The sequence below is a fragment of the Rattus rattus genome, chromosome 10 (genome assembly GCF_011064425.1).
Source record: "Rattus rattus isolate New Zealand chromosome 10, Rrattus_CSIRO_v1, whole genome shotgun sequence".
Classification (NCBI taxonomy): domain Eukaryota; kingdom Metazoa; phylum Chordata; class Mammalia; order Rodentia; family Muridae; genus Rattus; species Rattus rattus.
In genome coordinates this window covers 58,405,582-58,432,469 of record NC_046163.1, presented here as the reverse complement: position 1 = coordinate 58,432,469, position 26,888 = coordinate 58,405,582, and the positions used below count along the sequence as shown (strand labels likewise).

At 40.3% G+C, this 26,888-nt stretch overlaps 1 protein-coding gene across 1 annotated transcript in view; it reads right to left on the bottom strand.

Annotated features, from left to right (window-relative positions):
• Positions 1 to 26,888, bottom strand: part of Cdc42bpa (CDC42 binding protein kinase alpha) — a 220,885-nt gene that overhangs the window by 65,718 nt on the left and 128,279 nt on the right. The window contains exons 12-14 of the mRNA XM_032914650.1: positions 25,973 to 26,106; positions 17,073 to 17,315; positions 16,750 to 16,860 (exon numbers count right to left, since the gene is read on the bottom strand). Coding sequence (XP_032770541.1) covers positions 16,750 to 16,860; positions 17,073 to 17,315; positions 25,973 to 26,106 — 488 coding nt within the window. The remainder of the gene's footprint in view (positions 1 to 16,749; positions 16,861 to 17,072; positions 17,316 to 25,972; positions 26,107 to 26,888) is intronic.

Here is a 26,888-nt window from a genome sequence, read left to right as displayed (position 1 = left end):
TCCGCCAATCCCTGGAGGACAAGTAGTGGGGTGATCCAAGCCCCACCAATCCCTGAGAGATAATTAGCATACTGTCTATATAAGCCGAGCGATTTTGCTGCTCGGGGTCCCTGTTCAGAGAGAGCTGTAACACTAAGAAGAGCTGTAACACTAAGAAGAGAGCTGTAACACAGTAAAGGCTTGTTCACAGAAGAATCCTGTTGCCGCACGTCGTTCTTGCTGGCGGGACATTGGTGTGCGCGACAAGTGGTGCGAGACCGGGAACCAACATCGCCGGTGCCGAGGGACCCTTCAGTGTGCTGAAGAGGATTCAGAACTGCGAGAAGGTAAATTAAAAAGGCAAGCTCGAGGCGTGCCCTTTTGGATTTAGTCTTGCCATGGAGGGATTGTTGCTTGTTTTTTTATAGTGACTGTTGTCTTCTTACTAGTTGTGTTAAAATGTGAGGACACAGTCAAGGCAGGACAGAACATTCAAAAGGCATGTCAAGCGGACAGAGTGAAAATTAGGAGCCCATAAAAAAGAAAAAGGTTACTAAAACAAAAGTGAAAAAGAGATACAAAAAGGCGGAAGAAATGCGCTGGAGGAAAAAATAGGTATGCCCCAGAGGATGAAGTACAAGTCATCTGGAGGGATACTTTGTATCCATTAAAAGAATCAAGCCTTAGAACTGACTGGTAGTGACTCTGAGCAAGAGTTGTCAGAGTCGGAGGAGGAGAATTAGAGGAAGAGGCAGCCAGATATGAGGAAAGATATGGGCCTAGGTGGAGAGCCACTGTGAAGAAACGAAAGTTATTAATGCCTCGGTGGCCTCCACTCCCCCATATATATAGAGGGGAAGTGTGGTACTCTTTCTGTCCACCTGAAACACAGCAAGCACTTAGGCAAATGTTTCCTGTGTTTGAGGGCGATGGCGTTAGTTCTCATCAGCCCATAGAGCACAAACAAGTTAAGGAACTGGCAGAGTCTGTTTTGTGCCTATGGGTTACTATAATTTACCATGTCACAGGTAGAAAGACTTAAAGCATTGCCATGACTCCAACAGACTGGCAATCTGTGACAAAGGCCTGTCTCCTTAGCATGGGACAGTATATTAGTGGAAGGCATTGTGCACGATGCTTGCCAAAGCACAAGCATGCACGCAAATGCAGCAACAGGACAACCTGCCTGGACATTTGACATGTTAACTGGACAAGGCAATGGGCCAATAATCAAACTGCCTTCCCCTTGGAGGTATATGCCCAGATTGCTATTAGTGCTGTCAAGGCATGGAAAGCTCTAACTAACAGAGGAGAGGTGTCCGGGAACCTGACCAAGGTCATCCAAGGACCAAGTGAACCTTTCTCAGATTTTGTGGCCCGCATGATGGAGGCTGCTGGTAGGATTTTTGGAGACCAAGACCAGGCCATGCCCTTAATAGAACAGTTAGTTTTTGAACAATGTACCAAAGAATGCCGCAATGCAATCCTCCCCTGGAAATCTAAGGGGCTACAGGCTTGGCTGAAAGCCTATAGGGAAATAGGAGGACCACTTACCAATACCGGTCTAGCCGAGGCTATATTACAAGGACAAAGGCGGCCTGACCTCTCTAGCAGAGGCATCACGTGTTTCCAATGTGGAAAGCCTGGTCATATGAAAAGGGAGTGCAGGAATCAGAATCCTGGCTTTAATCTAAAGAAAGCCCCAGGACTGTGTCCAAAGTGTAAGAAAGGGAAACATTGGGCCAATGAGTGCAGGTCAGTAAAAAAGGACATAGGGGGGACACCCTTGGATATGTCAAAAAAAACGTCCAACAGGGGCCCCCGTCCTCAGGACCCTCAAATATATGGGGCAACCAGCTCCCCAGTAACCTGGGCTCATCAAACCTCCCCAGGAGAGCCCTCCGGGTTCATGAGATTAGACCTCCGTGCCACCTCCAAATCGTCCTAACCCTCAAATGGGGTGCAGCCTATCCCCTCTGACTTTCATGGCCCTTTACCACCCAATACAGTTGGGCTGCTTTTAGGACGCTCCTCTACTACTCTTAAAGGATTGGTGGTACATCCTGGGGTTATTGATCAAGATTATGAGGGCCAGTTGAAGATCATGTGCTCCTCCCCACGAGGTCTCTTCTCCATTTCCCCAGGTGACCGGATTGCACAATTGCTTGTTTTACCCAGTTGTCACGCCCAGTTTAAATTGGGAAGTACAAAAAAGAGGAAGAGGGTTTCGGCTCTCGGGCACTGATTCAGCATATCTTATGGTCGGTTTACGCTCGACCTACTCTGATCTAACCATTGAAGGAAAAGACATTTGAAATTCTAGATACAGGGGCAGAACAAAGCATTATCTCCACTAAATGGTGGCCTACAAAATGGCCCATTACTCAATCTTCCCATTCATTACAAGGTTTAGGTTATGAAGCTAGTCAACTATTAGCTCTAGGCCCTTAAAATGGAAAGCCCCAGAAAGACAGGAGGTAGTTTGTCCCATATGTTCTTCCTTTACCTGTCAACTTATGGGAAGAGATATTTTGGCTGAGTTAGGGCTTAAACTTATGAATGAGAATTCCCTACCAGCACAGAAATGGTGAGGGATATGGGGTATGTCCCAGGAAAAGGCATTGGTAAGCATCACCAAGGAACTACAGGCCAATTCAACCCCTGCAAAACCCGATCGTCCACGATCTGGGTTTTTCTTAAAACCATTGAGGGGCTATGCCCATACTATGGATAACAGAGGAAGCTGTATGGGTTCCTCAATGGCCTCTCTCCTCTGAAAAGCTGGAGCAGCTCACCAATTAGTAAAGGAACAGTTTTAATTAGGACATTTTGGAACCTTCAAGCTCACCCTGGAATACTCAATATTTATTATAAAAAAGTCAGGAAAATGGAACTATTGCATGATCTTAGAGCAATTAATACACAAATGAAATTGTATGGATCAGTCCAACTCGGTCTTCTGCTTCTTTCTGCCTTGCCAAAGCAATGGGAGGTTATTATAATAGATATTAAGGATTGCTTTTTCTCTATTCCTTTACATCCTAAGGATAAAGAGAGGTTTGCCTTTACTCTGCCTGCAATAAATCATGTGGAGCCTGATGAGCGCTATCAATGGAAAGTCTTGCCCCAGGGGATGGCAAACAGCCCCACTATATGTCAGTTATATGTACAACAGGCTCTGACTCCTGTCAGAGGGCAATATCCATCACTAACGATTCTTCATTACATGGATGATATACTCCTCTGTGGATACAAACCTCAAGAGCTTGAGATAGCATATGCTGACTTAATTAAACATTTCCAACAGTTTGGGCTAACTATAGCTACTGAAAAGGTTCAGAGATCGCTGATGGGCAGGTTTTTAGGGCCGTTGTACATCCAGAGTTATTACTCCACAAAAAAATTGAAATCAGGCGAGATCACCTACAAACCTTAAAATGATTTTTAAAAACTTTTGGGAGATATTAATTGGCTCACCATTCCTGAAAATATCTACTGCTGAGTTAAAACCTTTGTTTTGATATATTGGAAGGGATCCATAATTAACATCCCGTCCCTGTCTATGGGCTGTATGAGGCCCTTGAAGGTAGAAGACTCTTTCTGAGGCTCAATTAGTAAGGATACAACCTGATGAACCTTTTGAGCTATGTGTTTTTGCAAACTGCTAAACTACCCACTGCGGTCTTATGGCAGAATGGCCCCTTACTTTGGATTCACCCACAAGCCTCTCCGGCTAAAACCATAGAGTGGTACCCCTCAGCCGTGGCAAGATTGGCTATGAGGAGGACTAAAAAGTAGCTGTAACTCATTTTGGTAAACATCAATAAAATTGTTATACCCTATGCTGCAGAACAGCTCCAAGTGCTGGCACTACAAATGATGACTGGGCAATACTTGTGTGCATCTTTTCAGGGGTGTTTGATAATCACTACCCCAGGCACCCCATTTGACCTTTGCAAAATGTCATCCCCTTGTGTTTCCCAGGTTACCAGCATGGAACCCCTTCAGACAGGGGATATTGTTTATCGGATGGTTCGAAAACTGGTTTGGTACTTATGTACATGACGGTAAAGTGGTAACTAAGCAATTTACCCCTAATTCCCCTCAATTAGTTGAGTGTCAGATTGTATTGGAAGTGCTCCGAGTGTTCCCTAGTCCATTAAATATTGTTTCAGATTCCTCCTATGTGGTTAATTCAGTTAAATCTTTAGAAGTTGCGGGAATGATTAGAACCACTAGTACAGTGGCTTCTATGTTTCTGGAGATCCAGCAGGAGTTACTATCTCGGCATTCCCCTTTTTTCATCACCCATATAAGGGCTCATTCAGGGTTGCCTGGCCCAATGTCTCATGGGAATAACCTGGCCGATTTGGCTACTAGAGCCACTACGTTTGCTGTGCTGACTCCTGTGGAAGCTGCCACCCAGTTCCATTCCTTATTTCATGTTACTGCTGAGACCTTACGCAGACGTTTTCCTATTTCTAGAGCAGAGGCCAGAAAAATAGTACTTCGCTGCGGTAATTGCAGTGCGTTTATTACCACCCCAGTGGGCATTAATCCCCGTGGCCTTCGACCCCTGCAGGTTTGGCAGATGGATGTTACCCATGTCCCCGCCTTTCGAAAATTAAAGTATGTGCATGTTTCCATCGATCCATGCTCTGGGGTCATAGTTGCTTCTCCCTTGTCTGGGGAAAAGGCCTCTCATGTCATTGCCCACTGTCTTGAGGCTTGGAGTGCTTGGGGTCTTCCTAGGCTGCTCAAGACTGACAATGCCCTGCTTATACTTCAGAAAAGTTTAAACATTTCTGCAATCAGATGGGTGTTGCACACCTGACAGGACTCCTTATAATCCTCAAAGGCCAAGGAATCATTGAACGTGCCCATCGCACATTAAAGGCTTATTTAAATAAACAAAAAGGGGGAATTGGTGGGGTGCCACCAACCCCCAAAGTTGCCATCTCCACTGCACTTCTTACTTTAAATTTCTTAAATTTAGACGCCCATGACTATTCGGCGGCAGAACACCATGGGCAGTGGCCTATCCCACCCAAGGATCAGGTGAAGTGGAAGGATGTACTCACTGGAGAATGGAAAGGCCCGGATCCTATTCTAATACGATCCAGGGGAGTGATTTGTGTTTTTCCGCAGAATCAAGAAAATCCAATTTGAGTACCTGAGCGTTTGACTCGAAAATTGCCTTCTGCTCTTCCTGAAGATGAGACTACGAACCCTACTATTACTACTGGGAATGGTAATACAGGTTAATTCGCTCACCCTGTGGGCTATTGCCAGATCCTGGCCAGTACCCATGCCAGTTCATAGCAATTCTACTGTTTTGAGAATAAGACTGGCAAGCATAATCTCTGGCCTTGGTTTCAATGGGTGCTGTCCAATGAGCAAGGGTCATATACATCCCTGACCCCCTTTGCTGGGTTGATGGGAGAGAATTTCGTGCTGTATAATGTTTCAGCTACCAGAAAAAGGTGATACCAGGTTGATCAATATTCAATATAATAACCTCTTGGTAAATAATACTGCCACTAGTACTTCAGTATGTGCTAGATCACCTTTCTTCTGATAAGCACTAATGTAAGCAGTGGTGCTTTAAATTGTAATAGCTCTGATGTAGTCTGCTATTTAGCTGAATGCTGGGATGGCACCAATGACACCGCAGTGATGGTTAAGATTCCCTCCTTTGTGCCAATCCCAGTGGAGGCAAACCCAGATAGCTTTCCTATTCTTAATTTGCTGAGAGCCAAAAGAGATTTTGGAATTACGGCAGCCATAATTTCAGCCATTGTGCTGTCTGCTGCCGCAGCTACCACAGCTGCAATCGCTATGACCAATCAAATACAGACGGCTGAGACTGTCAATCAGATTGTATAAAGAACTGCAGTGGCGCTAGAGATACAAGAAGAATTTAATACCCATTTGGCATCTGGCCTTCTATTAGCCAATCAAAGGATAGATTTAGTTCAAGAACAAATTGAAGCACTGTATCATATGACACAGCTGTCTTGTGTTTCCTCCCTTAGAGGTTTATGCATTATTCCTTTGCGAGCTAACTTTTCTCAGAATTTTCAACAGAGCAAAGAAATCTCGAATTAGCTGAAAGGAAACTGGTCCATGAAAGCAGAGCAACTATCAAGACAATTGCTGATGCAGATTGCTGTCCTCAACAGCACTAGGCTGGACCCCATCACAGTTGAAGACTTTACCTCATGGGTTACCAATGCTTTCTCCCTTTTTAAGGAGTGGGCGGGCATGTTTGTCCCGGGGAGCTATTGTCCTCCTGGGTTGCGGAGTAGGTCTCTGGCTTATTGGCCGTTTAAAAAGAAGTGACAAGGAGTGAATGACATCTCAGGTGACTTCACCTGAACCTTCTCCCCATTTTAACTTGTAAAATAAAGGCTAGAGCCGGTGATTGGGCAGTGGAAAGGAAAGGTAGAGCTGAAAGTTTTAGAGAGAAGGAGAAAGAGGATGAAGGGAGAAGAGGAGAGGAAGGAGAGAGGGGAAGACAGAAGAGGAGGAGGAGGTGGAAGGAAGGTGGAGCAGAAGCTCGTGGCCTGGAGAGACCACGAGTTATAAGGGATCCCTAGCTGGGGAGAGAGTAGTGCAGTGATGGATCTGCGCAGTCTAGGTGTGCAGCCTGTGTTCACACTGACTGAGTTGTGTTTTCCTTGCACAGGATTATCTGGGGTGGAGATTTGCCACAACACCAAACGATAAACTAATACTGGAAATGACAATGTAAGACAAAAAAAGTCTAGATATTAAAACAAGCAAAAGGAAAATATAATAAAATATTATTAGTAGCAAAAAACACACAAAACATGACGGTAACACTCAAGAGAAATAAGAAACAGTGAGATATTCCTCATTTTAATGAAAAAAAACTCACAAGTCTTTATAAATATATTTATATAGAAAAGAGAAAATGCCTATGCTTTCAATATTTTTTCATGTTATTTTCCATGTAATTTTAATTTTAAAATGCCCTTTTCAAAGGCCACAGAAGTACTGGGCATAGAAAAAGATGAAAAAAAAATGCTTCTCATTTGTGAAGAATAAATTCAAAATAGCCAAGAAAACACTGAAAAGGAAGCGATAGGAATAGTCTTTAACAGTTATTACTGTGTGTACACCTTCGCCAACTGAGTTAACTGAATACAACATAGAGAGCAGCCGTAATTAATGGCAATAGTTAATTAAACAGAACTGGAATCACCAGGTTGCAATGCAAGAAGGAAACAACATTTTACACCACACTTGACTAAGCAAACTGCGAATACATTCACCAGTTCAATGCCTTTAGCATCCTACAGCCATGTCTAAGAGAGAGCAGAATCAAACATTTACAATCACCTGGGACAAGCTGAACTTTGAAGTTAACAGAAGAAACACTGAATAAAGAGAAATAATTATTCTATAGTTTTACAACTGAAAAGTACAATTATAAGACAATTGAAGGACTGAAAGTAGATATTGAAAACTAAGAAAAATAAAATTTTTGTTATTGTAAAAGAATTTATATCAATGGATAAGGAAAATATTAGGACTGTAAAATTAAATGGGCAAACAGAAATTCTACAGAGAAAGTTTATAAGTAAATCAAACCAAAAATGTAAAGAACTATGGTAACTTTTTGGCCTTTCATATTTTCAAAGATCTGCATTTATGTGTTTATTTCATGTATTTTTCAAAGGAATGTAATAAAGGAAAAGCACGTGAGTGTCACGTAAAACCATCCCATCACAGAAGTCGGGGCTCGGCAGCTGCAAAGCACTCCTGCTCCTCAGGACCTTAATTCCTGAGCACCCATGATGGCTCAGGGCGCCTGGAACTCTAGGTCTGCAGGATCTGACACCACTGCTGGCCTCTGTGGCCCTGCATGCAGTGCTATACTTAAAACACATGTAGGCAAAGCACTCAGCACATTGAATAAAAACTTTTTTTAAAAAAGTTTTAAAAGTTCATCATTTAACTGTAAAGTATTGACTATATTCTTCTTGAATGATTTATAATCACTGAAATTATGAACATTATCATTTTTAGTAGTGAAAATACTTTCTCCAAAAAAATAAAAAGTGTCCAGCATTAGATTTCCCCTAAAATTCCTATGTTGAAGACCTAAGCACCCAGTAGTTGAAGATGAGGCCTGATTTAAAAACGGCGTCTTTCAGAAGGAACTGAGTTAGTTAAACAAGGTCTTTAGGGTCCCTCGCCCACTACGAATGTGCCCCTACAAGAAAGGAGAGATGACACGGAGACTGCAACTCCACAGAGCGTGAAGATATATCAGGGATGCAGCCAAGGACCATCAGAGATGACCAAAACCCATGAGAAGCTGCCTCCCCACCATGATGATGCTCAATCTTTGCCTCCAAACTCAAACCATCAACTCCATTTTTGTAAGCTACTTGGTATTAGTAACAGCCCTGGCAAGCCAGCACATTAGAGGTACAGAATGCTAGCAATTATTAGGTTTACAACAGTGATACTTAAATAAACTTTATAAAACACTGATATAATTTTCATAGCACATAATTCAACCACTTAAGCTACAAAAGTCAATTATTGTTATATTTTTTAAATTTTAAAGTAGCAATACAAACAGACTTTATTTTCTTAGCTATACAATTCTGTGCAGACTTTCTATTTCACTCCCAGTCAATTTAGGTCATTCATTTCATCTAGGTCACCTATTCTAGTGTCATACAGTTCTGTTACTTTCCTTTGGCCATAAATAAAACACCCACTTTTGTTTCTGATTTGAAATATCTGCATCCTCCCTTTCTTCTTCTCTCTCCTCAGAAGGAACTAAGTTAAACAAGGTCTTTAGGGTCCCTAGCCCAGTATGAATGTGCCCCTACAAGAAAGGGGGGATGACACTGAGACAGCACGCAGGGGAACTCCACAGAGCGTGAAGATATACTCTGTTCCATCTAGTTAAAGGCTTTCCAACTGTGTTAATCTTCTCAAATAACGTTTGAGGTCATTGACTTGATCTCGTGATTTTATGGAGTTTTTGTTTGTTTGTTTTGAGACAGGAACTCATGTAGCCCAGGCTGACTTTCGACTAACTCTGTACCCAGAATGACCTGGCTCTCCTGTTCCTCCTCCTCTGCCTCCTCCTAAGGGCAGAGATTGGTGTGGCTGCCACCCTCAGCTCCTCATCAGGGTTTCTTTCCTTCTGTTAGCTCTGAGTTTAGTGCGCTCTTTCACACCCTCCTCCATTCTGTAAAGCATCATTAGGTTACTGATTGAGGCTTTATCTTTTAAATGGGCATTTAGAGCTGCAAGTCTGCCTGGGAACACGGCCTTCTGAGGTGATACAACTCCAATCTCATCCTAATTCCCCTGTGTGTGTGTCACTGTTTCAGGGTGTACTGTTGAACAGCCACATATTTTTGAGTACCAAAGTTTTTCTTCTGTTGGTTTCAAGTTCCATTCCTCCATAGCTAGAGACTCTTTGTGGAATTCAATCTTTTTATATTCACTGAAGATTATTTTGTGGCCTAACCTATGACCAGTTCTGGAGTTTACTAAACATACTTAAAAAGGATTTGCATCCTGTTGAATAAAAGCTCTATATACCTCTTTTAGGACGAGCTGATCATAATGTTTAATACCTCAAATTTTATGATTATCTGCACACTGCAAGAAGTGGGCTTCCTACTACACCAGCTTTTCTCTCCTTGGAACTGTTAGAAGTCATTCATGTCCATTTGCAGCAGTTCTAGAAATAAACCACAGAGCTCTGTACACCAGGCAAGCATCCTGTCACTGAGCTTTCCCCTCTCTGTGTACTTCTTTTGTGGAAGGGTCTCATTAAGCTGTTCAGGCCTTAAGCATCAACCCTTTCCACCTTTACCTCCCAAGTACCTGAGACTACAGCACAGTGCCACCATGCACCACTTAAAATTATTCTTACTGGAATGAAAAGTCTTACAATCCCTCAAGGAACTACAAAGACGGTTTAAAATTCTATTTATGTGCTTTTTACAGAAAGTCCTATTTCATGGTACTTTGGGGAGAAGCTGGAGTCCTGAGTATGTTACTGCCTTGAGCATGTCATGTCAAGGACCCTAATTCCTCAGACGATGGAAATGGAGACAAAGCCTTTTCCTGGTCAGGGTGAGAGGAACGGCCAGGCCTTCCTCTGGTCAGAGTAAGTATTTCTAAATGGCTGATTGTACATAACGCCAATGTATGCAGGAACTATCAAAGACAATTCCAGAATGACTGAAGCCTGAGACTGTTTCCCTACTAAAGCCAGCTAGAACCTTCCTTCTGCCTTTTTTTTTTTTTTTTTTTTTTTTTTTTTTAACTTGAGTATTTCTTATATACATTTCGAGTGTTATTCCTTTCCCTGTTTCCGGCAAACATCCCCTAATCCCTCCCCTCCCCCTTCTTTATGGGTGTTCCCCTCCCCATCCTCCCCCAACAATCTAGTTCACTGGGGTTCAGTCTTAGCAGGACCCAGGGGGCTTCCCTTCCACTGGTGATCTTACTAGGCTATTCATTGCTACCTATGAGGTTGGAGCCCAGGGTCAGTCCATGTATAGTCTTTAGGTAGTGGCTTAGTCCCCGGAAGCTCTGGTTGCTTGGCATTGTTGTTCATATGGGGTCTCGAGCCCCTTCAAGCTCTTCCAGTTCTTTCTCTGATTCCTTCAATGGGGGTCCTATTCTCAGTTCAGTGGGTTGCTGCTGGCATTCTCCTATGTATTTGCTGTATTCTGGCTGTGTCTCTCAGGAGCGATCTACATCCGGCTCCTGTCGGCCTGCACTTCTTTGCTTCATCCATCTTGTCTAATTGGATGGCTGTATATGTATGAGCCACATGTGGGGCAGGCTCTGAATGGGTGTTCCTTCTGTGTCTGTTTTAATCTTTGCCTCTCTATTCCCTGCCAAGGGTATTCTTGTTCCCCTTTTAAAGAAGGAGTGAAGCATTTACATTTTGATCATCCGTCTTGAGTTTCATTTGTTCTAGGCATCTAGGGTAATTCAAGCATTTGGGCTAATAGCCACTTATCAATGAGTGCATACCATGTATGTCTTTCTGTGATTGGGTTAGCTCACTCAGGATGATATTTTCCAGTTCCAACCATTTGCCTACGAATTTCATAAAGTCATTGTTTTTGATAGCTGAGTAATATTCCATTGTATAGATGTACTACATTTTCTGTATCCATTCCTCTGTTGAAGGGCATCTTGGTTCTTTCCAGCTTCTGGCTATTATAAATAAGGCTGCTATGAACATAGTAGAGCACGTGTCTTTTTTATATGTTGGGGCATCTTTTGGGTATATGCCCAAGAGAGGTATAGCTGGATCCTCAGGCAGTTCAATGTCCAATTTTCTGAGGAACCTCCAGACTGATTTCCAGAATGGTTGTACCAGTCTGCAATCCCACCAACAATGAGGAGTGTTCCTCGTTCTCCCCATCCTCGCCAGCATCTGCTGTCACCTGAGTTTTTGATCTTAGCCATTCTCACTGGTGTGAGGTGAAATCTCAGGGTTGTTTTGATTTGCATTTCCCTTATGACTAAAGATGTTGAACATTTCTTTAGGTGTTTCTCAGCCATTCGGCATTCCTCAGCTGTGAATTCTTTGTTTAGCTCTGAACCCCATTTTTAATAGGGGTTTTTGTCTCCCTGCGGTCTAACTTGAGTTCTTTGTATATTTTGGATATAAGGCCTCTGTCTGTTGTAGGATTGGTAAAGATATTTTCCCAATCTGTTGGTTGCCGTTTTGTCCTAACCACAGTGTCCTTTGCCTTACAGAAGCTTTGCAGTTTTATGAGATCCCATTTGTCGATTCTTGATCTTAGAGCATAAGCCATTGGTGTTTTGTTCAGGAAATTTTTTCCAGTGCCCATGTGTTCCAGATGCTTCCCTAGTTTTTCTTCTATTAGTTTGAGTGTATCTGGTTTGATGTGGAGGTCCTTGATCCACTTGGACTTAAGCTTTGTACAGGGTAATAAGCATGGATCGATCTGCATTCTTCTACATGTTGACCTCCAGTTGAACCAGCACCATTTGCTGAAAATGCTATCTTTTTTCCATTTGATGGTTTTGGCTCCTTTGTCAAAAATCAAGTGACCATAGGTGTGTGGTTCATTTCTGGGTCTTCAATTCTATTCCATTGGTCTATCTGTCTGTCTCTGTACCAATACCATGTAGTTTTTATCACTATTGCTCTGTAATACTGCTTGAGTTCAGGGATAGTGATTCCCCTGAAGTCCTTTTATTGTTGAGGATAGTTTTAGCTATCCTGGGTTTTTTGTTATTCCAGATGAATTTGCAAATTGTTCTGTCTAACTCTTTGAAGAATTGGATTGGTATTTTGATGGGGATTGCATTGAATCTGTAGATCGCTTTTGGTAAAATGGCCATTTTACTATAATATTAATCCTGCCAATCCATGAGCATGGGAGATCTTTCCATCTTCTGAGGTCTTCTTCAATTTCTTTATTCAGAGTCTTGAAGTTCTTATTGTACAGATCTTTTACTTGCTTGGTTAAAGTCACACCGAGGTATTTTATATTATTTAGGTCTATTATGAAGGGTGTCGTTTCCCTAATTTCTTTCTCGGCTTGTTTCTCTTTTGTGTAGAGGAAGGCTACTGATTTATTTGAGTTAATTTTATACCCAGCCACTTTGCTGAAGGTGTTTATCAGCTTTAGTAGTTCTCTGGTGGAACTTTTGGGATCACTTAAATATACTATCATATCCTCTGCAAATAGTGATATTTTGACTTCTTCTTTTCCGATCTGTATTCCCTTGACCTCCTTTTGTTGTCTGATTGCTCTGGCTAGAACTTCAAGAATTATATTGAATAAGTAGGGAGAGAGTGGGCAGCCCTGTTTAGTCCCTGATTTTAGTGGGATTGCTTCAAGTTTCTCTCCATTTAGTTTAATGTTAGCAACTGGTTTGCTGTATATGGCTTTTACTATGTTTAGGTATGGGCCTTGAATTCCTATTCTTTCCAGGACTTTTATCATGAAGGTGTTGAATTTTGTCAAATGCTTTCTCAGCATCTAATGAAATGATCATGTGGTTTTGTTCTTTCAGTTTGTTTATATAATGGATCACGTTGATGGTTTTCCAGAATTTAAACCATCCCTGCATGCCTGGGATGAAACCTACTTGATCATGGTGGATGATTGTTTTGATGTGCTCTTGGATTGGTTTCCCAGAATTTTATTGAGTATTTTTGCGTCGATATTCATTCATAAGGGAAATTGGTGTGAAATTCTCTTTCTTTGTTGGGTCTTTGTGTGGTTTAGGTATAAGCATAATTGTGGCTTCATAGAAGGAATTCGGTAGTGCTCCATCTGTTTCAATTTTGTGGAATAGTTTGGATAATATTGGTATGAGGTCTTCTATGAAGGTCTAATAGAATTCTGCACTAAACCCATCTGGACCTGGGCTCTTTTTGGTTGGGAGACCTTTAATGACTGCTTCTATTTCCTTAGCAGTTATGGGGTTGTTTAACTGGTTTATCTATTCCTGATTTAACTTCGGTACCTGGTATCTGTCTAGGAAATTGTCCACTTCCTGCAGATTTTCAAGTTATATAATATAGGCTTTTATAGTAGGATCTGATGATATTTTGAATTTCCTCTGAATCTGTAGTTATGTCTCCCTTTTCATTTCTGATTTTGTTAATTTGGACACACTCTCTGTGTCCTCTCGTTAGTCTGGCTAAGGGTTTATCTACCTTGTTGATTTTCTCAAAGAACCAACTTTTGGTTCTGTTGATTCTTTCTATGGTCCTTTTTGTTTCTACTTGGTTGATTTCAGCTCTGAGTTTGATTATTTCCTGCCTTCTACTCCTCCTGGGTGTATTTGCTTCTGTTTGTTCTAGAGCTTTTAGGTGTGCTGTCAAGCTGGTGACATATGCTCTTTCCTGTTTCTTTCTGCATCTGCCTTCCTTCTTGAGTGTGTTGTAAAGTGCCAAGTTTTCCAGCTGCTGCTGCTGAAGTGTTACAGGGACTCTGGAGCAGGGCCAATGGTTCTGGCAGGCCTTGCCCCTCCCCATTCCCTCTGCCTTGCTAAAAACCATTAGATGACATCCCCAAAGCTAGTCCCCAAAGTCCATTAGATGACATCCCCAAAGCTAGTCCCCAAAGTCCATTCCCTTTTTTGACTACTTCCTCTTTCAGAAGCTGACTACCAAGTTCTAGCTATCAAAGTATTGGAAGTCCAGCAATGAAAAGCTCCCTTTGGCTGCCCTAATCAATATTCTCAATCAAAATTAAACACCTTATCCTAACTCAGCGTTTCCTCCTTTACTTTTGTAAACCACCATTTGCCTATGGAGTGCATCTGTCTCCTCTCTGTCCAGAGGTAGTGCTTTGTCCTTCCTCTCCCCTTGGTCTCTTCCCTTTTTCCTTTGTCCTCCATCTCCTGTCTTTGTCTCTTATTCCCTGCTCTCTGTCTCTCTGGAGCAAATAAACCTCTTTGTGTTGAGAACTAGGTACTGGGTGTTTTGTGATAATGCTGGTTCCTTTAGGTGTGCCCCCATCAGAGCTGACCCCTGCCTCCAGCTTTTCTGTTCTTGGTTCTCTATCACCCTAGTGCAGGTTACAGCAATGTGGTAAAACAGAGAAGGTTAGTGAGAACAAATGATTTCAAGTCTACTTGAGGAACATCTACACTCATGTATTGATACTGTGACATCCTCACACAAGTGTCACACAGAACAACATTCATATGACGCTAGTGGAGTATCACACCAGTAACCCATTTCCAGCTCCTTCAGCCAGAAATACCCCAGACTTTGCTGGCCTAACTCCTACTTTTACTTTAAGACAGAGGTCCTCCAAACCATGATTTCATGGGTCAATGGCATTTTAAAAAGAACTATAGAACTGATAATATAATTACCCTATTTATACTTTATCAAGTTAAGATATTGAACCCAACGACTATTTCCATTACAGTTCTTATCACCTGATATCACTGTCACTGTATATTATCCATCAAATGATGTGGAATCTCAGAATAAAGACAATATTGGCCCCAGAGGGTAAATATATATATATTAAAGATAAGTAACAATGCTAGAAAGACAAGAATGCTGTGAGGGGCTAATGTTGATCCTGAACTTGCCTGGATGATGACCTTCTAGGTACTTCTAGGTGTTTGTAAGAGCAGCTTCGATTCAGGCAGATCATGAAGGCTCTGCTCTCACACATGCATTGATCCCTGGATGGATTTGCCAGGAAGGGAGTGGAGAGAAAGAAGTGGGGCCTAGTCGGAAGGAGGAGGGCACTAGGGAGGAGCCGTATTCTTGAGGGCTGTTTTAGCCTGCTCATCCTATACTGCTCACCCTATACTGCTCACCCTATACTGCTCACCCTATACTGCCCCTTCCAGTGCCTGAAGGAAAGTGCAGTCTCTTTCTTCTTATGCTCCCACCACAATGCTCTGCCTCATAAAGGTCCAGAATCAATAAACCAAGTCTTATAAGTGAAATTTCTCAAATAATGAGGTAAAATAAGTAATTCCTTCTTTTACATTGTTTTCTTATGTATTTTGGTCACAGTAGTGAGAAAGCTAAGCAAAACAAATGCCTAAGACTTCTAGGGTGCACTCTAGTCCTTCTGAATTAAATAAAAGAAAGATCAGAGTTCATGCCTCTTCCAGCAGAGGAGAATGTTATTTGCAAACTCTCACACTACGTCACTATGGTTATGGCTAAGTCTACCACGACTAATTCACTGAATAGCAAATGTATTAAAAATATTAAACATGATAATGTACACACACAGATTAATAATGCATTTGTCTCTGTTGGGAATAAACTAGACTATAGTTCTGGTGAGGAAACGGATCTGAGTCAGCCATTAACCCAGACTCAGCTACTACAAGGATTCGGAAGCAGCAAAGGGACAAGACTTTCTAAGACGCCACTCAGTTGCCTCTGATATTCTCTTCAAAGGCTGTGAGACCATCACTGTGCTAAGGATTACTGAGCACCATGAGGCGAAAGCTTGCACATGTATTTATATACTCCAGGCACAGGAGCGACAGATGACAAAAACAAAACAGGAGAAAGTGTTCCATTCAGTGCTATACAGCTAGTAACTGTCCAGTCTAGAATTTAAAACTAGGTCACCTACTGAGAATTGGCTTCTCTTGGGTCACTTATAGAACAGAGAGGTGGCATGAGGGTTAATCTTGACTGTCAACTTCATGGGCTTTAGAATTACCACAGGAACAAACCTTGGTGCTTGTTCATGAGCGAGTTTCGAGACTGGATAAACCTAGGTAAGAAGACCCACCCTAAATGGAGTTCCAGACTAAATAAACAGAGAGGATGTGTACCTCTGTAAGGGAGAGGAGGACCAGTGTTCATCTCTCTCTACTTCCTGACTGCAAATGCAGTTACACCATCCTTGCCGTGATGAACAATACCTCAAATTACCAGCCAAAATAAAGGCTTCTTTCCCTAGGTTGCTTAGCTAGCTATACTGTCACAACCAGAAGACAGGGACAGACAGAGAGAGCCTCTGAATCTTATCACCCACCTATGCAGACCACCAGGCCAACTTGTTCAGGTTGGCAGTCCTTCGTGGATGCCTACTCTTCACTGAACAGCTGAATGTGATTAGCGAATGTGTGTCAGCTTCCTACCAGTAAGAATGAGAACTAAGAATACTGGACTGGAAGCATGGGTAGTTTTCATTCTTCACCAAAGAGCAATAAGCAACACTCCTTATTAAGCTAATGCAGAAGCAGCTTGATAAATACCAACAATACCTTCAGTCCCTCCAATTCATTTTCCAGTTGTTTAGAATAATGTTCGCTCTGCTCTCGGAGCTTCCGGTCCTTTGAGGCTTCAGCAATTAGAGCTTCAGTGTGAACCTCCAGCTTTAACACAGAAGGAAATACACAGATTTCATGGTTAGCTTCTGAAAAGTACCTTTCCAAGGGAATTTAGAGCTTGAATTGCAAGATTCACAGTAGTTAATAGTACCAAGCTACAAAGTGACTTTTTCAAAACTTAGACTGGAGCGCACATTACTTCACTAGTCTAAGTGTAGTTTAAGCACAGACATTATGGAATTTGCCTGGCTACTGACCTCTTTCTTGGCTCTTTCTGCTCTGCGCAGCTCCTGCCTTAAGCTCTCAGCTTTTTGCATCACCAGGTCCACCTCTTCTTCCTTATCTCGGACATGGCGAGCAAGTTTCTGCTTTTGGGTGTGCAATTCTGTTAGTCGCTCATTGATCTCCATGAACTCCTGCATGGCCAGTTTCCTCTGACAGTGTGCGTCTTTCAGCTCTTTGGATTGGTTTTTTAATCGCTCACTAGCCTGGACTAGTTCCTACAGTTTTATAAAAAAAAATATGTTACCAAATCTGCAACCTAGAGACCAAATTTGGCCATCAAAGTAGCTATTATTAACTTATGAAGAGCCAAAATTATTTACCTCAGGACAACACTGAAGGACATGGACTACTTCTAAAGACAGTAAGGGAATGCAATGATAGCTTGTTCACCTTCTCAAACTCTAATTCAAAGTTTATTTGTATTTATGTGTATGTGTGTTTAGTCTGTATTATGTATGTGCACCATGTGCACACAGAACCTATGGAGTGCAGAAGAGGGCTTCAGAACCCATGGAACTAACATTATAGGTAACTGCTAGCTCCCACATGGGTGCTGGGAACTGAACCTGAATCCTCTCCAAGAGCAGCTGGTGCTCTTAATCAGTGAGCCAATTCCAGCCCCAAGTCTAAATGTTTACACTGACCTGGCAAGTGCAAAGAGGCAGCTGAAGGAGTAGAATGTACAAATATAAACTATGTTGCTCAAAATCATTTATAAAACTTAACAAATATTTAGGAGATTATTTTAAATTCAATTGAGTAATTACAAACATAAACAAATGCCTTTCTTACTGAGAAAAATAAGCCCTAGACAAATAACATGGAGAAAAATCTCTTAATCTTAGATTCCTGATTTAGAGGTGCTCTGCAGACTCAGGTCAGTGTAACTCCCTGCCTCCCAACAGAAGAAAATGTGCATCACCTTTGGAGGAAGGAAATGTGGTTCGGTCACACATTAACAACAATTAAACGTGAGCCAGCACCCACAGGTTTCCAAAGAACCAAAGATCAAAACCAGTATAAGGAACCAATGGCAACAACAGGAAACAAAACAAACACCAGAAGTATTTGGGTATCATTAGAGTGATATGCATGAGATGTATGAAGAAATAAAAGGAGTCCTCATAAAAATTTGGAAATAAGAAAAGGTTAATAAAAAACTATCACACGGGTGTATAAATGAATCCAAAAGACATTTAGGCATGAAAAAATATGTACACATCTTGTCTTAGTCAGGGTTTCTATTCCTGCACAAACATCAGGACCAAGAAGCAAGTTGGGGAGGAAAGGGTTTATTCAGCTTACACTTCTACATTGCTGTTCATCACCAAAGGAAGTCAGGACTGGAACTCACACAGGTCAGGAAGCAGGAGCTGATGCAGAGGCCATGGAGGGATGTTACTTACTGGCTTGCTCCCCCTGGCTTGCTCAGCTTGCTTTCTTATAGAACTCAGGACCACCAGCCCAGGGACAGCACCACCACAATGGGCTGGGTCCTCCCTCCTTGATCACTAATTGAGAAAATGCCTTACAGCTGGATCTCATGAAAGCATCTCCACAACTGAGGTTCCTTTCTCTGTGATAACTCCAGCTTGTGTCAAGTTGACACACAAAACTACCCAGTACACATACACATATAATATAGGAATCTTTATAAGAAATATAAATATAGAAAAGGAAAACCAAAACTAAACCCAGAAATGTGTAAAAATGAAACTAGGTAACACTATAAAAACTAAAATCTCTAAAGAAATTTGGGGTTGGAGAGGTGGCTCAGCAGTTAAAGGGCACTGGTTATCCAGAGGACCTGGATAACCCACATAGGAAGCTCCAACCATTTGTACTTCCAGTTCCAAGAGAAATTATGCCCTCTTCTAGCTTTCTTGGGCACCAAGCATGCAAATAATGCTGGCAAAACACCCATCCATGAAAAATTGAAAAATAACAAAAGAAAGAAAGAAAGAGAGAGAGAAAGAGAGAAAGAAAGAAAAGAAAGGAAAGAAAGAAAGAAAAGAAAGGAAGAAAGGAAGATAATTAATTGGTGTGGGGCAGTGTGATAGTTCAGTGGGTGAAGGACTGAGTGGGGAGAAGTAACCTGCACATTGATAATCTGACCGCTACACCCACACCTAACATATGCAAACACATGCACATGAATATTCACGTGTGCATAAATGCATACACACAAAAATGTAATAAATCTTTTTTTAATTGGGGTGGGTGGGAGAAATCAAGTTATATTCTGCTCTCAGAAAAATGAAAAAATAGATATTCAGAAGATACAAGTGGTATGAGAAAGAGTTGAAAAACTTTCTAAGAGACAAGAAATTAATACTGTACACTCAGAAAAATTACTCCAAAATCTATTGAAAACTGACAAGAGGTTGCCATTTCTGCACTAAAGGGAACTCTACACCTTATCTCAGGATGAAGGTTTTAGACTGACAATGAAGGTTTTAGACTGACAATGGAACACACAGCAAACCAAGGACTAAGAACCTCGTACACATGTATGTGAAGAAAAGTCATATATCATAGTAAATGCCTGATTTATAGTTACTAATAAATATACAAATCAAATATCTGTGTATACTGCGCATAAATTGCAAAGAAGTAACACAACTATAGGCCCTTAAGAGTTTCAGTGGCTAGTTAATATATTTAGATTTTGTTAATATGACTAGCAAAATTCAAATGCAAATACCAAAGATCAGAACTAGCAGAGTGTAAAACAAAAAATAAAAAAACCCAAGCAAAACAAAAAGAATTATGGTATCATAGTAATACACATACACTTAATCCTGATGAATTATACCTCAAAATGGTTAAGATAGGAAATGCTATGCTATGTGCATTTTGTTTTTTAAAAAGGACACAAAAAAGCACAGTATGATAACTAAAAAACAAAACAAAAAAAAAGTGACATTAGTAATGAGTATAGATATGAAGGGCCAAACTCACCAGGTAAAGGTAATTTGTTATACCAGATAAACAAAATCTAGACCTTAGCAGAAAAACCAGTGTTAGGAATAGAGAATATTATCAAATGATTGCATCACTCAACAGGAGGCCAAACCGTAACATTTAACAAATTCTAAATTTAGGGTAGGGAAGTCTTAAAGTACACTTAAAAATAAACTTCTCAAACTAGAAAACATTAAAAAATTGATCAGCACAAGAATTTCACTTCCTAATCACTAATTATCAAGAAAGCAGAGCAATGCCTATAAAGACATGAAATAGAGCTCATTCTGGTAAAGCCAGCGCCTGGGAGGGGTAGAGGCAGGTTGAGGTCAGCCTGGTTTAGGCACTGAGTAGAAGGTCATCTGGGCTACACAATGGGATCTTGTCTTACATCCCTCCCTGCAAAAGGATTTGAAAAGTTCTAATAAGTTTTATATAGAGAGAAATTTGCACCCTGTTTTGGAAATGCATCCTCTTTTTCAATAATATACACTATTTAAAAAATGACACTAAAGCCTAGGCCACGAAGCCATGCTCAGTAGATTGCAAACAGATACACAGGCGACATGCTTCAAGGAACAGTTATGAAATAAAAAATCAATGTGTGCTTCATATGTTAAAAAACTCTGGGTTGGAGATTTAGCTCAGTGGTAGAGCGCTTGCCTAGCAAGCGCAAGGCCCAGGGTTCGGTCCTCAGCTCCCCCCCCCCAAAAAAAATCTGCTAATTCAATTTGGCATATATTTTTAAAGTAGAAACAATCATATGACTGATGTATAGGATTGTACATTGCATAAAGTCAATAACTCATTCTTCATAGTAAAAATTGAGTAGCAAAATGAAAATAAAAAGTAATTCCCTTAATCTACTGGAAATTATTTTACTAAAATATACATAACAAGCATTAGTGGTACAATGTTAGAGGCATTTTCTTTAAAATCGTCTACACAGGGGCTGGAGAGATGGCTCAGAGATTGAGAATACTGACTGCTCTTCCAGAGGTCCTGAGTTCAATTCCCAGCACCTACATGGTGGCTCACAACCATCTGTAATGAGATCTGGTGCCTTCTGCTGGCCTGCAGGTGTACATACAGGCAGAATGCTATTTACATAATAAATGAATCTTTAAAAACATTAATTAACAAGAATGCCTATTCTTACTATTTCTCTTCATCATCATACTGACTTCCCAGCTAACACAGTAAGCTTGCAGAAGATGAAAACCATAAAAAACCCAAGTTAGAAACAAAATTGTTATTATTTGCAGAAAATTTTGAAAAAAACTAAAACATATCCTGTTAATTAGAATTCAGCAGTGTTGAACCAGAACTGCTAACAAAAGCCAACAAAACAGCCATAACATTTAAAGACATTTAAAATAAGAAATAATTGAGTAACAAATTTTAAAAAGGGAAAAACTTTCATGAAACAGTACATTTCATTACATTTCTTCTTTTCCTTCGCCTGCCTGCCTGCCTGCCTGCCTGCCTGCCTGCCTGCCTGCCTGCCTGCCTGCCTTCCTTCGACTCTTGTTTCGGGCACAGGGATTCCTGGGTGGCAGGCTTAGACTTCTTATCTTCTTGCTACAGGCTTCTTGTGCATGCTTATTTCTGCAGTGCTGGGGGACTGAACGCCATGTTCTATACATGCCAGGCAAGCGCTCTACCAATGAGTGCTTTATAGAATTTAAGTAATTTTAAATATATGAAAAGATATCACTTTTATGTTTTAAATGACCGTGGCACTGGACAGACGCGGTTTTCATGTTTTACACAATTAGATCACCCGAACAAATGTCACTAAAACTGGGGCCTTTCCTAAATGTGAGCCATAGAACGTAATTCCTAACAAATTTCAATAGTGAGGAAATTCCATTTACCCTCTGAAGGCACTTGAAGGTTGCACATGCCCTGGGCTACAGGAACGTCTTTCGTGACGCTGGTCATCTGAGGATTAACTAAGGCCTAGACTAGTTAATTTTTATTCCAAAGGCACAGGGAAGAGGTCCAAGCATTTCTTTTCAGACTGCCAGGAAATTCAGACAAAAAGGAGGAGGGCAGCAGTGTGGCCTCTTTCTTCTGTGTTAATTCCTGGATAAATACTTTAGCAGTTACCCTTCTTTTCTATAGACTCCTCTCAGAAAGGGCTGTATCAGTTACTTCTCAGGGCACTGCATAGGAGATAAAAACTGATGTAGAGGAACTGGAGTGGCTTTAATAGGTTTGGTCCCCACAGACTCATGTGTTTAAATGCTTTGCCGACAGGGAGTAGCACTATGAGAAGTTGCTCAGAATAGGTGTGGTCTTGTTGGAGAAAGTGTGTCGCTGTGGGAGTGGGTTTTGAGGTTCTATGCTCAGCTTCCACCAGTGTGGCAGACAATTCCCCTCCTGGCTGCCTTCGGATCAAGAATTCTTGGCTCCTCCAACACCATGTTGTCTGCATGCCGCATGCTTCCCACCATTATGATGACAGACTAAACCTCTGAAACCGTAACCCAGTCCCAATTCCATGTTGTTCTTTATACAATTGCCTTAGTCACTGTGTCTCTTCACAGCATTGGGAACCCTAACTATGACAGGAACTATGGTTGTTTATCTATTAAATACAAATAAAAATAACAATCTGCCATGCTCTTGTTTATGTGTATATTCAAAGTAATAACATATGTGTACTTTGATATAATGAAATACAATTAATTATTTTGTAATTGATCAGTGATAAAATATAATTTCAATCAAAATTCTATCATAGTTTCAAGGAATACATACTAATGTAAAGAGAAAATTTGCTATATGACAGAGGTGCCATTGCACAACTGGGAAAAGAACAACTACTCTGTATACAAGTGACTGGTTAGCCATATTAGAAAAAGAAACATTGAATTCTTTTCTTTTTTTCTACTGAATTCTTATCACACACGGTTAGGCAGCTAGTTGGGTATTAGCAGGTTTGAAGTTTAAAAGGAACAAACCCTCCCTCATAACCAGCAGCAGAATTCTTGATCACTGGTCAAAAAACAAGCTCTAAGTCATATCTTTAGCCCTGGTTGGATGGACACACATTTGGAATTTACGAGACTACTGTCTGGCTAAAGGCCTTCAACAACAACAACAACAATGACAAGGACAACAACAGTACCACCACAAAGCTATCTTGCCATCCTTTTCCATAAGAGCTGATCCAACTGGCCTGTCAATCACCTAGACAATGAAACACCCTTCAGAAAAGCTATTTGAAAGACTTTGAAATGGTATAAAGCCTACCTAAGTGTAGGTAAACACGATGGCCTCTTTGATCACTGTGAACTCTCATTGCTTGAGAATGTGCAGTGCTTATAAAGGTGTCTGTGGCCACTGCCCACCTTACCCCTTGAGGGTATTCTACCATCTTCTACCCTATGCTGTGTCTCTGTCTCACTGGAATTCTTCCCACAGAGATCACAAGGACCAGGGACCAAAAGGAGTGCTGCGTAAGATCCCTGTAGCAACATGGAAGCCAAAGTGAGTTTCCAGCGTTTAGAGAAACTATCAAGAGCAGACTATAAAAAGTAAGGATAAAAAAAAAGTAAGGATAAAATTTAGGAGACTTTTTTATAACCTCTGATTTCCTAATAGAGTATGAGCCAGCCAATGTCCTAACTTAAATATATTGACAAATGTACATTACGCGCACAAACTCTGAGAAGAGTAAGGAGAAAAGCCACTGGCAGGTGTCTTAACCTGTGCACTTAAGGAAAGACATTGGGAAATTTCAAGAATTCTTATAAATATCAAAAGACAGTCAAACAGAAAAACATGTAAAAAATAAGTTATTTTGTAAAAGAAATAACATAAAATAATGGACATGTGGTAGAGAAAGTTGCTAAACTAACGGAAAGCAAGCAGAAGACCTAATGGACAGTACTCCACAGAAGACCTAATGGACAGTACTCCACAGAAGACCTAATGGACAGTACTCCACAGAAGACCTAATGGACAGTACTCCACAGAAGACCTAATGGACAGTACTCCACAGAAGACCTAATGGACAGGACAGACCCACAGAAGACCTAAAAAGAAGACCTAATGGACAGTACCAAGAAGACCTAATGGACAGTTCAAGAAAACCAATGGACAGGACAGTACTCCACAGAAGACCTAATGGACAGTACTCCACAGAAGACCTAATGGACAGGACTCCACAGAAGACCTAATGGACAGGACTCCACAGAAGACCTAATGGACAGTACTCCACAGAAGACCTAATGGACAGTACTCCACAGAAGACCGAGAAAAAAAGGCCGGCAGCCAAATAACATTGTTCAAGATAAACCAATCACCACAGAAATGAAAATTCAAACCAGAATCAGGTAACATTTTACCTCTGTCAGAATGGTTATTATAAAAAAGACAAAAGCAAGCAAGCATTGGTTAGGACACAAAGAAAATGTTTTTCTTCACTTGAAGCCATTATGGAAATCACATCATGATTTCCTTGTTATTAAAGCTACCTCTTCTCAACAATAGGGCCTTTTCAGGATACACTTAAAGAACTTTTAGCCCTAAAATGGACTAAAAATTACAAAAATTGCTCCTATAAGTCAAGATACCAGATATTTATGCTTATTATGTTAACTAAATTCGACTGTATAACAATACCAGTAAATGCAAGCTCATAAATCCTGGACATCACTACTTATTGCTACAGGAAAGAGAAAGCGCTGTTGCGTGACCCTGTGCCTGGCGGACTGCAGTAAGTGGGAACTAAGAGTGCACTCGTCTATCAACCTACGCTTACCAGCTCCTTATCAGCATGAGCTTACTGTGTTTCTACTCCATTTCCTTACCGAAATGACACATGTCCAGAGAAACAGATTCTACAGTAATCAGTATTTTTCATATCAAATCATTAAATACAATGTATTCTGTGATCTGAACTACTGATCTCTCAACTGCATAGGCCGCCATTAGTACCAACTTCTTGTTGCTAATGAAATCCAAAGAACCTCCCAATATGTGATCAAATGTTCCCCCATGGCTTGAATATTATCTTCTCAATTGTGTTGTTATATAATCTTAGTTATGAACAAATTTTGTTGCTATGTCTAGTACCATTTAAATATTACATAAAGCTCTTAGGAAAATTTAGCTTCTTTCCCATGCCACTTTGAAAAAAATGATATTTAAAGAATAAGTAAAGCATGGAAAGGATTTTAAATCATAACCTGTGCTTATACCAGCAAATTATAATGAAAATATATAAGGAAGAGATATGTGTCAAAGATACATGACATTAGAAATTAGAAAATATAAATTAATACTACAATAAAATATCACTTAACCCTAAAATCTGTATTTAAATTTTTTATAGACATTAGAGTCTACTATCTTTTTTGTATCTTTTTCAGTAACATTCCTTTCTAAGTCAAGACTTTTAACTTTCTAAATGAACAAAAGATTTTTGCACTTTAAAGCCTCAAGAATTTGAGTTCTCTTACTAATGAAGAATGTCATACATCAAGATGATTATTTTAAAATGTAGGGGGTTGAGAGATGGCTCAGTGGTTACGAGCACACACTACTCTTGTAGAGGACCCATGCTCAGGTCCCAGCAACCATGGTAGGAAACTCTATATTGGGACCCATGGAGTTACAACTTAACTGGTTACAACTGCAATGCCAGCATACCCAATGCCTGTGGCCTCATCAGGCACATATATGTAGGTGCACATACTCCTACACATACACACATAGTTAAACATAAAATCAATCTTAAAAAATTTTAAACTATCATTTTAGGTTAGCATGAAAATTTCATTTCAAATATTTATAGAAAAAAATATATTGTCATTTATTAGGAATACTTCAATATTCTAATTATAAAGGATGAAGCATGTACAAATAGCTTTAAGGATCTGTTCATATGTGTTACCTTATTTAGCTCTTCTCTTTCCTGCTGCAAAGTTTTGATTTGTTTTTCAAAAGCTTTGATTTGCCTAAAAGCATCATCTAGTTCTCGTCTCACAGAATTAGCTTCTTCAAGTTGTTGTTCCAAATGATTCACTTCTTTAAAAAAACAGAAAACAAACAAAACCCCACTTTAATTCAGACACATAGTGTAAGCAAATGAAAAGCAGAATACTGATATTCATAACATGCAATAGCTGTATTTAAACCAGAAAAAGCAGTTAAATTTTATTTTTCTCATCTTTTGGATTAAAATATTACAAGTTCACTTCATTTGGGAAAGTTATATAAGACAGATTTAGCATACTCTGAGTAAGTTGCCAAGGACTAAGCAATTGGAAAATTACTGCCAAATAAAAGGATTTTTTCTATAATAAAAGTTATTATAAAACAATTATTTCGAACAAACATAAAATGAACCCATAATTTATTAAATTCAAGACATTCAACTTGGACATATTATATACAGTATTTTTAAAATGGTCTACTCCAGTGGTTCTATACCTTCATAATGCTATGATTCTTTAATACAGTTCCTCATGCTGTGGTGATCACAACCATAAAATTATTTTTGTTGCTACTTCATGACTATAATTTTGCTACTGTTATAAATCAGAAAACAAATACTTTTAGAGACAGGGGTTTGCCAAAGGACTCACGACCCATAGGTTGAAAATCACCACAACAATAAAGAACTTCTTGGGGAATCACCATCCCTGACCTCAAGTAGTATTCAGAGCAACGGTGATAAAAACTGTATGGTGTTGGTACAGAAACAGTCAGGTAGATCAATGGGATAGAATTGAAGACCCAGAAATGAATCCACACACCTATGGTTACTTGATCTTTGACAAAGGAGCTAAACCCATCTAGTGGAAAAA